We start from the raw sequence: 13,986 nt of genomic DNA on the forward strand, positions 1-13,986 counted from the left end.
TCCAGGGAACTCTGAAATTTTAAATCCACAACTGGGAGGCTGCTAATCATACAGGTACTATGGGATTAAAATATAAACAACCTTCATGATGTACCTGGATCAGGAATGAAGAGTAAATTTATCTCATCACCCATAATTCATTTTCTATTCAAAGAAGCTCAATTGAGGGTTGACACAGCAGGCCATTGGATAATAATGAAAAAAAAGAACCAACATGTACCCTGAGAAAAAAGCAGGGAGAGCATATTGACAAAAGGAAAGAGGAAAAAAAAAAAAAAACCTGAAGGTGAGGCTGGATCAATGCTTACCTACCTAAATTTGATTCAACTGGTAATAATGAAGCCCTGAAGGGTCTTGAGAAAGAGACATGATACAAATGCTGCTTGAGAAAGACTGGACTACTAAGTAAACATAAGATGGATTGGAAGAGAAAATATAACATGTTGAAAGACAACTAGAAATCTGGTGGAGGAGGAATCCACAAGATTTTGTGATTAGGTGTAGGGGATGAAGGAGCAGGAGAGTCAGTGATAACAAAAAGGACAGCATGGGCTGGGTTTTTTTTTGGTGAGTTTGGCAGTCCTGTTTATTGAAAACCAATGACACAGTTAACAGTCCAAAAGAGGGGAGTGGGGGGAGAGTACAGTTTAAATCTGCTTTATTTCATAAGGGAAAGAAGGGAACTCAAGAGTATTTTCCTTTTCCTTTTATCTTGGCCTCATTTCCAAAGCTTGCACTTCCTAATAGTTCACTTCAGGATAGTCTGAGAATTACCACATGGCAAAAGGAAACATCAAAGACGTGAGCGGTTAATTGAATGTAAAGAGTTACAGATCAAATGAATCAAAAGACAGGAGAGGAAAATGGGAGGTTCACATAGACAGGATAACAACGTATTGAAAATCCAAAGTTAGAGCACAGACTCACTCCGGAGGAGGAAAAAAACCCAGCATGCAGTGTTTCTCATTTTTTGTTTGGTGGATGACCTTTGAGAGGTATGTCTTTTGTTTCTGGGTCATGTTCAAGCCAGCAGTGCCCCTCAAGTTCAAATCTGGATGATCTGAAAGTCACAGCAAGAGAAGAATCAGTATCTTGCACATAGTAGGCATTCAGTAAACATATTTGGAATGAAGAAATGAAGGGTTTTCAGGACTTAGTGTGTGTGCATGAAGCAGAAAAACAAATCAGAATCATTCAGCTGCAAAGAAGAAATGGCCTTATAGTACATATACTGCAACTCACTGGAAACCCCACTACTGACTAAAAAGATGAAAAATGCAGCAATGACTCTCTGGTTTTCTTTGGCTTATAATTCCTGAGAGCTGTTTCCTTTTATCTTGGTTTCTTTTCAAGACCAGAATGACCCTCTGAAATTCAGATCTGGATAAAAAAGAGATTAATGAGTTACGGCAAAGGCAAAAAACTTGAGGTCTCTCAGCTCTTATGATCTTGTCCATGACCAGCTATGAAAGCCAAGACCCCATGGGGTAGTCTTATTTTTATTCCACTTTTCTTCAAAAAATTCCAATCATGATGTCTGTGTTTAACAGAGCCAGGGATACTTCTCAACAAAGAAATATCCAAACCTTTACCACTGTCATCTCCCAACTGCATGTTGCTATTTTCTACTCACCAGAGTGCCTCTCAGGTCTGTTTAATCTAGATGTGTGGTGATAACCTTCCAGAAAAGAGCTGTGAAGAGGAAGACCAGCCTCTAGATCCCCGTCTTGGGCACCTTCTCCAGGGCCTGGCTACATCGCTGATCTCTTTATCTTCAGTCTCTGCCTGTCCCTGATTATTCACATGCTTGCGTTTCCCAATCCTAGAAAATACCCTTCCATTTGGCTCTCCTCCACCAGACTATGTAAAGACAAGTTTTTACTTTGTATTCCAGCTTTTTGACCTTCCTTCCAGCAGCCTCTCAACCACAGTAATCTGGCTTCCACTCCCACTGTGCTAAAGACAGCTGCTTCTGGAAAAGGTTACTGAAATCATATGAAAGATAATATAGGAGGTCTTCGTTGAATTCCTCATCCTATTTGAATTCTCTGTAGTGTTGGACTCTATGGAGTACTTCTTTCCCGGCCTCTGAAATACTGCTCCTCCTCCTTATACCTTCCTGGACAGTTTTTTTTTTTTTTTCTCTTTTCATTCACTCCTAAAATTTTGCCTATTGCTGAAATGTTGGTACTCCTAGAGGGTCTACCCTTGAGTCTCTTCTCGTGCCAACACACTCCCTGAGTGATATAAAACTGATCCCTTAACTTCAGGTACTGCCTGAAAATTCCCAAATCTTCATGTCCAGGCTGCCTCCACTCCTGGAGCTCTTAAAGACAGATGCACAGCAGCTTAATTAGAAAACAAATGACCTAGGGACTTACCTGGCAGTCCAGTGGTTTGATCCCTGGTCGGGGAACTAAGACCCTGAATGCCAAGTGCTGCGGCAAAAAAAAAAAAAAAAATCCAGTACAGGAAAACCTTTATCCATTTCATCTCCACTAATCCTGACATTTCTTTGCTGAAAAATCTCATAGGAGGTGAGTCTCCATGCAGACACTACATGCCGATACCCCTTTTAGAAGATAATAAGATGGTCCTGAAGTCAGCTAGAAGAAAGCAGAGCTAGAAGTACCACATTTGAGTTTGGGGGAGGGAGTTTGAGTTTTTACTCATTTGATACCCAAACTGCAGCTGGTCCCCAAGTCCCAGCCCTCCCTATGTGTGGGGAATGTAGAAGACTGGGAAAATGCTCAGGGGAGAGGGGCGACCTTCTAAGATCCCACACACAACAGTTCCAGAACTGATCTTATCCGTCTGGTTATACTCCATTCTAGTTGAGAGTATCACCTTTCATAGTCCAAAGGGAAACCTATGTTATTGGAGACTCCTCCTCTTCAGCAGGGCCCCCTTCAGCTCTAGGACAGAGCTGTCTCTGCAGGCGGGCTCCTATCTATGCTGGACTCATCTCCCACCATCTCCATACCTCTGCTCTCTACCCCCAACTAACCCACATGTGACACCCAGAGGAACCTGGCTGCACAGACTTCACCTCCTTTTATTAAAATCTCCATGCTTTTACCCTTCTGAGATCCTTTGCAACCTAACTGGACCTGCTTCCGTTTTCATCTCTGGTGACTCCTTCCCTCATCCAAGCAACAATGGGCTCTTCGTCATTTTTAAACACACCATACTAAGTACTGAGTGCCAAGTATGCCAGTCACTAATCCATAAACTCTGGAATACACTGAACATAAAAAGAAGGTTCCTGCTCTCACGCAACTCACGTTTTAGTAGGAAGAGCCAGCAAATAAACAAGATAATTTCAGATAGTAATAAGGTGCTATGAAGACAATGATACAGGTGTGTGTGTGTGTGTGTGTGTGTGCACGCGTGCTTGTGTGTCAGGGGGAGAGATGCGGTTAGCTATTTTAAATACAGTGCTCAGGGATAAGCTTGACAAGGTGACTTTTTGTTGAATGAAGAGAAGGAGCCAGACAAGCAAAGATCCCACGTAGAGTATTTGGGGTTGTTTGACCAGCATGTGAGAAACGCTTTGAGGTAATAATTAGTTTGGCAGTTTGGCATGTCCAAGGTTCCAAAACAAAGCAAGTTGGAACTTATTACATACCTAAGAAAGGGGACAATGCCCTAGATGAGGTGGGACCAGATCACATGGGGCCTTATAGGCCATGGAAAGAAGTTTGGAAATTATTTTAAGAGCAACAGGAATCTATTGAAGGATCTTGAGTGAAGGACTGAGGAGCTCTGATTTACCTTTTTAAAAGATTCTGGCTCTTCCTGGAGAAGGGTTTTTGATGGAGCAGAAGTGTAAGCCTTCAGACCAGTTCCATGCCTTCAGGCTTATGCTCAGGCCATTTCTAAATCTGGAATGACAAGTTTTTACTGGGTTCCAGGGTCCCAGTTCCTAGGGCCCAGGGAGCTGAAGAAGTGCCCCCTTACTCTCAGCTCTTTCAGCCCAGGTCAAGCCTCGTTTAGCCATCAAAAAGAGATGGACAGGTGTCTGCTAATATCTTTACCTCATCAACCCCTCAGTGATTCTAAAAGACCGCTCTCTAGGCGCTGGAGACTCTGAGGAGTATCCGACGAGGCCCTTCCCTGCCCTTGATGCCGTGGGACCACTTTTTTCAGTTCCCTCCTCCGTTTCCTAACTCAGAGAGCAAGTCTCGATCAAACTGTGATTGGAGTCCTGGGGCAGGGAGGCCCATGGGTTGGGGGGGCAGAAGACGTTTCTCCCTAAGATGAACGGGGCCACCTCGCAATTGGTAGCCCTGCCTGAACCAGAGCCACCAAGAAAGGGATGCGCCGCTGGCGCCAAAGCTGGATACAGACTACAACTCCCGGCAGACCCTGCGCGCGGACTGCCGATCCCTCCGCTACCAATTTGCCCTGCCGGCAGTGTCCACCGCTGCCCGCCAAGGGTCAAGTCCAGGTGTTTTAGGCCCCGAAGTCGGTCTTCTTATCACATATCCGGAGAGGGCCGGCTGGGAGCCCTGGAGGAGAAACGGACTTTTTAGAGGAGAAACGCGGATGCAGACCATCGAAGAGACGTCGTCCTGCAGCTCCCGATTTTCGCGCGCTTTTCGCGCGGGTGGTTGTGGGTAGCGCGCCCAGGAGGGAGAAAGGAGCCGGGGGGCTGTGACCGCGCCGCCCGCCGGGCCTGAGGGGATGGACGAGGACGACCCCCACTCCGAGGGGGCGGCAATGGTCGCCGCGGCCGGGGAAGCGCTGCAGGCCCTGTGCCAGGAGCTGAACCTGGACGAGGGGAGCGCGGCCGAAGCCCTGGACGACTTCACTGCCATCCGGGGCAACTACAGCCTAGAGGTGAGCGGCGGCAGGTGGGGCGGCGGGACCGAGCTCGCCAGACCCCACCCCCGCCCCGCCCCTACCCCACCCTGTGGGGCGGTGGGAGTTTCCCCACCGGGAAGGGTCTCTGCCCAGGCGGGCGCCGAGGAGTGCGAAGCTGGAAGGGAGGGTATAGATCCCATTTCTCCACTTATTTTGAGGCGGGAAACAGAAGTCCGGAAAAGGAGTGGCTTTTCCAAGGTCACACGCCACTCAGAGGTCGACCCCTGGTCTTCAGACCAGCGCCACAGACGTCTTGAGACTGCCCTTAAGTCCATTTGAGAAGCAAATACCATAACGATAAAAGCCGAAATGACTTGTCTGCCAAGACGCCGCTGCCCAGCGCTTTAGATGTGTCGTCTTACTTGGTTCTCTCCACAACCCTTTGACTATGTTCTGTGATCCCCATTACACAGATGAGGAAGCTGAATCCCAAAGAGGTTAAGCCCAAGGTCGCCCGGTTAATGGTGGAGCCAGACTGAGTCTAAGCCATAATCTCTCTACCCTGCCGGCCCGAAATGTGGGTTGCTTTTTTTTGCCGTATTGCCGCGACACAGCTATTTCATCAGAGCCAATTGTGTACACAAGGCTTATCTCTGGGCCCCAGATTCCTCCTCTCTCAGACGGGGATAATTAGATGGTCTTGACGCTAAACACAGTGTCTGTCTCTGAACAGAATAAAATGTAAGCTATCATTAGATTTTCCCCAGCCATTCTTGCGTTAACTCCTCACAACAACTCTGTCACATGACAGGGCAGGGAGTATTAATCCTGCTGTCCAGGTATCAAGACCAGGAGGGTTGTGTTGCCCAGGTTCGTTCTGCTAATCATTGCAGAAACCCAAACAAGCATAAACCCAGTATAGAGGTAGAATTATGATGGAATATATTTGCAGTGGCCTCATGGTCAAAAGTTTTTGTGATCTAAGAGGGCTGGACTCAGTGTTCTTCTGACTCATCACCCAGTAGAATAGTTAATCGCTGAGTTCAAAGGCATGGAGTTGGAAATTTGGAGTTGACTGTGTATGTGTGTGTCAGTATATGAGGGAGAAGAAGAGAGACTCTTGTTTGTCTCCAGGGTAGGACTGGATAGACTGGATTAAGGACAGTCATTTGCATGTCGGGTGACACGACTGGAAATCTGAGGAAAGGAGGAGAAAGTAAGGGAGATTAAAACTTACAGCCTCTCGATTGAAAACAGACTTTTTAGAAGCCAGAGAAAGCGTTTCTGACATCCCAGGTCTTCATTTAGTCTCTCATTGAATGTGCATTGCTGAGTGTAAACTGTATTGAAGGCATTAAACTAGGCTCCTCTTTCAGATTCTTGAATATGCCTAGCTTGCTCCTAACTTTCTCCATGCCAGTCCCTCTGCCTGGAAACTTCACTCCCCACTCCAGGGAAAGTTTAAGAGCCGAATCTCCAGTTAGGCAGAGTTGATCAGGATATCTTAATGTTTGACTTAATTCACAGTTGTGTTGAATTAAGATTTTGTGTTTATTCTATCTAAAGTGTTTTATTTTCCTCTTCTTTGTTGCTTTGTTTTCGGTGAAAGGCATTTTCATGTATCTACTGCTTCCTAAGAACCCCTCTGCCCAGTCCCTATCCCCTCTAGTCTACCTGACAAGCTCCTGATTACCCACCCCACTTCACCCATACATTTTGGTGATTTTTCACCACTTAATACTTTTGTCTCCCTCTGTGAACCCTTCTGTGACCCCCCAGTCAAAATCAGTTGCTCACTACACTATATTCTCCCATAACACTTTATTTTCAATTCTTAAAATGTGTATCTCACCAATTATAGATAACAGTATCTGTTCCTCTTAGTTCTACACTTGGAGTTTTATAAGGTCAGAGTGTATTTGTATTTTGAAGGCCTAGTATCAAGGAACTAATTTAAATACTATAGGTGCTTTTTATTTTTAGAAAAAAAGTCAAAGTAGTAATTTTGGTTCTTAAAGTTTCTCTATATTAATCGTGTTTTCGTCTAGTAGCCTGTATCCAAAAGCTCTATAATACTTGGGTATTATACCCAAACAATTCGTTAATCAAGGCTTCTTAAAAGTATTCAACCTTAAGCTTACCTGCCTCAAGCAATTAAGACTTTTCACTACTTTAGGGCAGGAACACTGGGTCTTAGATTTATTAGTAGCTACCCATTTCTGCTCACTCCTTTTGGATTATTGCAGGAAATCTTTATTAGTCATTTTTATTCTGCTAGAGTCTGGTCTTAAAGAGGATCTGCACTACAGTATTGTGTTATGCTGTGAGATTTGTGGCTAGTTCTTAATTTCATGTAAAGCTCAGCAATGAAGTCATAAAGTGAATCTAGCTTCAATAGCTCAAGTCTAGTGTTGAATTCTCAAATGTCACCTTTTTTGTAGCATTGCAAATTGAAATATCTGCTAAGATAGAGAGCCATACTTAGACTGTTTTAAAGATTAGGGTAAATAATCCCCCCAATTTCTACCTCACAAAACTGACAATCTCCTTTATGTTGAACACGATAGGTATTAGTTTTTATATGTGTGATTCTTTTGCCATCATTCTACTCTGTTCTGTCCTTTTCTCTGCCTAAGTGATTAAAAAAGAAACAAAATGATAGAAAGGAACTTCCACATCATCAAGGCTATGACTGGTGTTATAATACTGAAAAAGCTAATGCTGAGAAATTGAGAACTTTTTCAGTAATATTAGATTTGGGGTATAGATGAGAGATCCATATTTAGATTAATTTCAATTTACCATGTTACACAGGACTGAGAGTAAGGAATTTTATACCCATTTTTGCTACCAACTAAGCTTTCTGACCTTGGGCAAATAGCCTCACTTCTCTCGCCTGTTAATACAGTATGAAAATTAGACCAGATAATCCTAAGATCTCTTTTGAGTCTAGAATTCAAGTGTTCTAACGAAATATATCCATTTTGCTGTTGTATCTTTTGCCTGCCAGGGAGAAGTTATACACTGGTTGGCGTGTTCGTTGTATGTTGCTTGCCGCAAAAGCATCATTCCCACGGTTGGAAAGGGTATCATGGAAGGAAATTGCGTTTCACTTACCAGAATACTACGTTCAGCTAAACTAAGGTAAAGCACTTTAATTTTTCAAACATTACTTTATAAGTCCTGAATTTAACTTTAGAATTTAATTTCTCTTCATTTTAAATCATTTAGCTTCATCCCATTCTAAGTTTTTTTTTTACAGTTCTCACATTTTTTTCCTAGTTCTCACATTCTTTCTCTGACTTTCTTCCTCAAATTCTAACTTCAACCAAAGGCCCCTGTTCTAAATCTTTTTTTTTAATTGAGTTACAATTTATAAGGCATATAATTTACTTACTTGTACAATTCAGTGATTTGGGGTATTTTTTACAGAGTTATGTAACTATCACCACAGGCATTACAGGTATAGAGGTTTTGTTTTGGGGTGTTTTTTTTTTGGCTGCACCATGCAGCAGGTGGGATCTTTGTTCCCCAATCAGGGATTGAACCTGTGCCCCCTGCATTGGAAGCATAGAGTCTTAACTTCTGTACTGCCAGGAATATTACTAAATCTTTTTATCTATGATTTTTTTCATTAATATTTTAAATTTGAGAATAATTTGAAGCTTTCAGAAAAGTTGCAAAAATAAGAAAGTTACAAAGACCATCCATACACCCTCACCTAGACTCACCTTTTAGTGACATTTTACTCCATTTGCTTTATCATTTAATCTTTTTCCCTTAAATAACGTATTTTCCTCAACTACTTCAATTTAAGTAGCATCCATTATAGCCCTATACCCCTAAATATTTCAGTATGTATTTCCTTAAATATCTATAGTACAGTTATCCACGTCAACAAAATTAATCTTGATACAGTAATTTTCTATAATCTAACATCTCTATTCTAGTTTTATTACTTGACGCAGTAACGTTTTTTCTCTTTTTCGGCTATTCTGGGTCCTTGTTGCCGCTCGTCGGCTTCTGTGGTTGCAGCACAAGGACTCCTCACTGGGAGCACAGGTGCCAGTGCCTGTGGCCTCAGTAGTTACAGTGTGCGGGCTTGGTGGCCTTATGGCACGTGGGATCTTAGCTCCCCAACCAGGGGTCAGACCCCATCCCCTGCATTTGGAAGGTGGATTCTTCACCACTGGACCACTAGGGAAGTCACTAATTTTAAGTGACTATGTAGATCTTTATAGATTTGGGAAAATATGCATCAAATATTGCTAAATCATACTGCAAAATACTGTAGAAGTATAGATTCATACATATACCTGTAAAACTAGAAGATTTTTATTGATTTACCTGTGTGCCAGATATTATGTGCTAATAGTTTGCATATCTTTATTCATTTAATCCTCACAGTAATCCTATCAAATAAATCTCATTTTAAAAATGAGGAAGCCAAGTCACCAAGATGTTAAATTATATCCAGTGGTTATATACCTAAGTGACAGAGCCTCTGAAGTCCATACTGTATTACTTATGTATCAGTAAACAAATATACATTAGTGTGTCTTCTCTTAAATTGTATCTTTAATTCAACTTCAGTTTACAAAAAAAATTAGCCTAAGCAATTTCCAACTTAAAAAGAAAGTTTCGTGTGGGAATTCCCTGTCTGTCCAGTGGTTAGGACTATGTACTCTCACTACAAGAGGCCTGAGTTTAATCCCTGGTCAGGGAACTAAGATCCTGTAAGGCATGAGGTGCTGCCCCCCCAAAAAAAAAGTTTTATGTAAAAATTTGTTCTGCTATTAATAGTGTTAAAAATTAGTATCTATTTTATAATTTGAATTTTAAATTCTTTTTTTTTATTTTATTTTATTTTTAAACTTTACATAATTGTATTAGTTTTGCCAAATATCAAAATGAATCCACCACAGGTATACATGTGTTCCCCATCCTGAACCCTCCTCCCTCCTGCCTCCCCATTCCATCCCTCTGGGTCGTCCCAGTGCACCAGCCCCAAGCATCCAGTATCGTGCATCGAACCTGGACTGGCAACTCGTTTCATACATGATATTTTACATGTTTCAATGCCATTCTCCCAAATCTTCCCACCCTCTCCCTCTCTCACAGAGTCCATAAGACTGTTCTATACATCAGTGTCTCTTTTGCTGTCTCGTACACAGGGTTATTGTTACCATCTTTCTAAATTCCACATATATGCGTTAGTATACTGTATTGGTGTTTTTCTTTCTGGCTTACTTCACTCTGTATAATAGGCTCCAGTTTCATCCACCTCATTAGAACTGATTCAAATGTATTCTTTTTAATGGCTGAGTAATACTCCATTGTGTATATGTACCACAGCTTTCTTATCCATTCATCTGCTGATGGACATCTAGGTTGCTTCCATGTCCTGGCTATTATAAACAGTGCTGCGATGAACATTGGGGTACACGTGTCTCTTTCCCTTCTGGTTTCCTCAGTGTGTATGCCCAGCAGTGGGATTGCTGGATCATAAGGCAGTTCTATTTCCAGTTTTTTAAGGAATCTCCACACTGTTCTCCATAGTGGCTGTACAAGTTTGCATTCCCACCAACAGTGTAAGAGGGTTCCCTTTTCTCCACACCCTCTCCAGCATTTATTAAGCAGTTGTCTGAGCCTCATTAAGTAGTGAGAAGTAATTTTTCCTTATTTTTTACAAGTTTTTTAGTAACTTGTGATTTAAATCAAGATTATTTTCATTCACTCATTATTTTCATATTTACTAGAACCTGAATGAAAAATTACTTTTCATAATTTTAATTGAAACATTGATATTAATTTTTTACAAAGTAATTTTCTTTTTTGCCTTTTGAGAACCCTTAAAAATAGATGGTGTGCCACTATTGGGACATATGTTCCATATTACCATCTTTTCTCTGTACTTGATTTTTGCTGGCAGGGTGAGTCATAGCTCCCAGTAAGCCATGCAGTCAGGAGGGTAAGCAACCAATACATTTACAACCATTCTGTCTCATAGCCATTCTGTTTTTCACTTTCAGTAGAGTATTTGTTAAATTATGTGAGATAGCCAACACTTTTTTTTTTTTAATAAAATAGGCTTTGTGTTAGATGATTTTACCCAACTGTAGGCTAATGTAAGCATCTGAGCATGTTTAAGGTAGGCTAGGCTAAGTTGTGATGTTCAGCAGGTTTAGGTGTATTAAATGCATTTTCAACTTATATTTTCAACTTACAGTAGGGTTACAGGTTATATCCTGTAACCCCATTTGTAAATCAAGGAAGATCTGTATACACATAAATAACATAAAGAGAGATGAATGACAAAGCAAATATGCAAAATGCAAAATTGGTGAATACTGTTGAATAAAGAAGTTCTTGTATACAATTCTTGCAACTTTTCTGTAAGTTTGATGCTATTTCAAAATAAAAAGTTTAAAGGAGAAAAGGGAATGCTTAGATACATTTATGGCACATCCATATAGTGGAATAAAGTCCAGCTCTTAACATTATGGAAGGACGTTCATGTGAACTGAGAGGAAATCATCTCCAAAATTATAGGAAAAAAGAGAAGTACAGAATATCTATTGTAGGTAGTATGGTTTCATTTGAGTGGGGAAAAAGTATTTAATTAGGTGTGTATTCATAAATACCCTAAAAAGTTCTGCAGGGATAAATAAGAAACTAGTAACAATATAATTGTGACTTTCTCTGGCTCAGTAGTAAAGAATCTGCTTGCAGTGTAGGAGAGCCAGGTTCAGTCCCTGGATGGGGAAGATATAATTAGTCACTAATGCAAAGTTGGTTTCTTTAGTGGAAAAAAACTGGGAAGGAGGTGATGGACAAGGAGAGATACTTTCCATCATGTATCCTTCAGTACCTTTGAAATTTTGTAATTATGTACATTACTTACTAAAAAAAGAAAAAAAACTCATAGGGCAGCATGATATCCATCTTTGTATAAATATTTTTGCCTATATCTTTGACTCTCTCCTTAGATTCTCATAAAAAGCAATTTTTGGATGAAAGAATTGAGTGTTTTTAAGACTTTATATTCATGTTGCCAAGTTGCCTTTAGAAAGGTAATTACTAATACTTCTAGCACATTTCACTGTATCCTTTTTGGAGTAGCATTTTTTTTTTAACAGCCCTGTTGAGATATAATTCACATATCCATTTAAAATATATAGCTCAACAGTTTTTAATATATTCACATACTGACTACAATTTTAGAACATTTTCATCACCCCAAGAAAGAAACCTCATACTCATTAGTATTCACATGTTATACCCCCACTAAATCCCCTTCCTCTGGCAACCACTAATCCACTTTCTGTCTTTTTGCCTATCTTGGACATTTCCTATAAATAGAATCATACAGTATATGATATTTCTTTGTGATTGGCTTCTTTAACTTAGCATAATGTTTTTAAGGTTCATCCATGTTGTAGCATGTATCAGCATTTTATTCCTTTCTATGACTGAATAATTTTCCATTGCGTGGATATAAACATTTTATTAATTTTTTGGTTGATGGACATTTGAGTTGTTTCCACTTTGGACTCTTATGAATAATGTTGCTAAATGTGTACAGCTTTTTATGTGGACGTATTTCTCATTTCTCTTAGATGTATGTATAAGAATTGCTGTGTCTTGTGGTAACTCTGGTTAACCTTTTGAGGAGCTATCAAGCTGTTTTTCAAAGTGACTATACTAGTCATTCTATGAAGATTCCAATTTATCCACATCTTGTCAACACTTATTATCTATCTTTTTTTTTTTTTTAAGATTTACTTATTTGTTTATTTATGGTTCTGCTGGGTCTTCGTTGCTGCACAAGCTTTCTCTAGTTGAGGTGAGCAGGGGCTACTCTCGAACTGTGGTATGCGGGCTTCTCATTGCAGTGGCTTTTGTTGTGGAGCACGGGCTCTAGAGTGCATGGGCTCATTAGTTGTGGCTCCCATGCTCTAGACCATAGGCTCAGTAATTGTGGTGCATGGGCTTAGTTGCCCTGCAGTATGTGGGATATTTCCAGATTACGGATCAAACCTGTGTCCCCTGCATTGGCAGCAGATTCTTAACCACTGGACTACCAAGGAAGTTCCTATCGGTCTTTTTTTTTTTAATAGTCAAGTACCCATGAAGTGCTGTCTCATCATGGTTTTGATTTGTATTTCCCTAATGTCTAATGATGTTGAGCATCTTTCATATGCTTTTTTGGAGTACTGTATTCTTTGTAATAGATTTTCAATGAAACAAAAACTCTTTTGAAATCTGTGAAGTTTACTTTGTGTTTTAATTTAGTTTAAAAAAATCACATTCATAGTTTAAGTGATATTAGTCCTGGCAATGACAACCCACTCCAGTACTCTTGCCTGGCAAATCCCATGGACGGAAGAGCCTGGCTGCAGTCCATGGGGTCGCTAGGAGTCGGACACGACTGAGCGATTTCACTTTCACTTTTCACTTTTATGCGTTGGAGAAGGAAATGGCGACCCACTCCAGTGTTCTTGTCTGGAGAATCCCAGGGACGGGGGAGCCTGGTGGGCTGCCGTCCATGGGGTCGCACAGAGTCTGACATGACTGAAGTGACTTAGCAGTAGCAGTAGCAGTAAGGCTCTTTTATTTGTTTTCAAACACTCTGATATACTTTGTTCCAGGTTCAGTTTAGTTTGTTTTAGTCGCTCAGTTGTGTCCAACTCTGCGACCCCATGAATCGCAGCATGCCAGCCCTCCCTGTCCATCACCAACTCCCGGAGTCCACCCAAACTCATGTCAGTCGAATCAGTGATGCCATCCAACCATCTCATCCTCTGTCGTCCCCTACTCCTCCTGCCCCTAATCCCTCCCAGCATCAGAGTCTTTTCCAATGAGTCAACGCTTCTCATGAGGTGGCCAAAGTATTGGAGTTTCAGCTTTAGCATCAGTCCTTCCAAAGAACACCCAGGACTGATCTCCTTTAGAACGGACTGGTTGGATCTCCTTGCAGTCCAAGGGACTCTCAAGAATCTTCTCCAACACCACAGTTCAAAAGCATCAATTCTTCGGCGCTCAGCTTTCTTCACAGTCCAACTTTCACGTCCATAGATGACCACTGGAAAAACCATAGCCTTGACTAGACGGACCTTTGTTGGCAAAGTAATGTCTCTGCTTTTGAATATGCTATCTAGGTTGGTCATAACTTTCCTT

General features: G+C 41.2%; 1 protein-coding gene and 1 long non-coding RNA gene across 3 annotated transcripts in view; one reads left to right on the forward strand and one right to left on the reverse strand.

Moving 5' to 3' along the window:
* Nucleotides 1-557: 557 nt before the first annotated feature.
* LOC123329170 lies at nucleotides 558-4,083 on the reverse strand. The gene is made up of 3 exons (XR_006544391.2): nucleotides 3,775-4,083; nucleotides 2,382-2,438; nucleotides 558-1,060 (listed from the first exon to the last, which is right to left on the reverse strand). It is a non-coding gene; the product is annotated as an uncharacterized LOC123329170 (long non-coding RNA).
* A 459-nt stretch (nucleotides 4,084-4,542) lies between these two features.
* The window catches only part of RBL1 (RB transcriptional corepressor like 1), a 60,928-nt gene continuing 51,484 nt past the window's right edge, over nucleotides 4,543-13,986 (forward strand). For both annotated transcript variants that reach the window (XM_006051722.4, XM_025263495.3), the window contains exons 1-2: nucleotides 4,543-4,842; nucleotides 7,817-7,950. In XM_006051722.4, the coding sequence (XP_006051784.3) occupies nucleotides 4,687-4,842; nucleotides 7,817-7,950 (290 nt within the window). In that variant the 5' untranslated portion in view covers nucleotides 4,543-4,686. The remainder of the gene's footprint in view (nucleotides 4,843-7,816; nucleotides 7,951-13,986) is intronic.

The sequence above is a fragment of the Bubalus bubalis genome, chromosome 14 (assembly GCF_019923935.1).
Source record: "Bubalus bubalis isolate 160015118507 breed Murrah chromosome 14, NDDB_SH_1, whole genome shotgun sequence".
Taxonomy (NCBI): domain Eukaryota; kingdom Metazoa; phylum Chordata; class Mammalia; order Artiodactyla; family Bovidae; genus Bubalus; species Bubalus bubalis.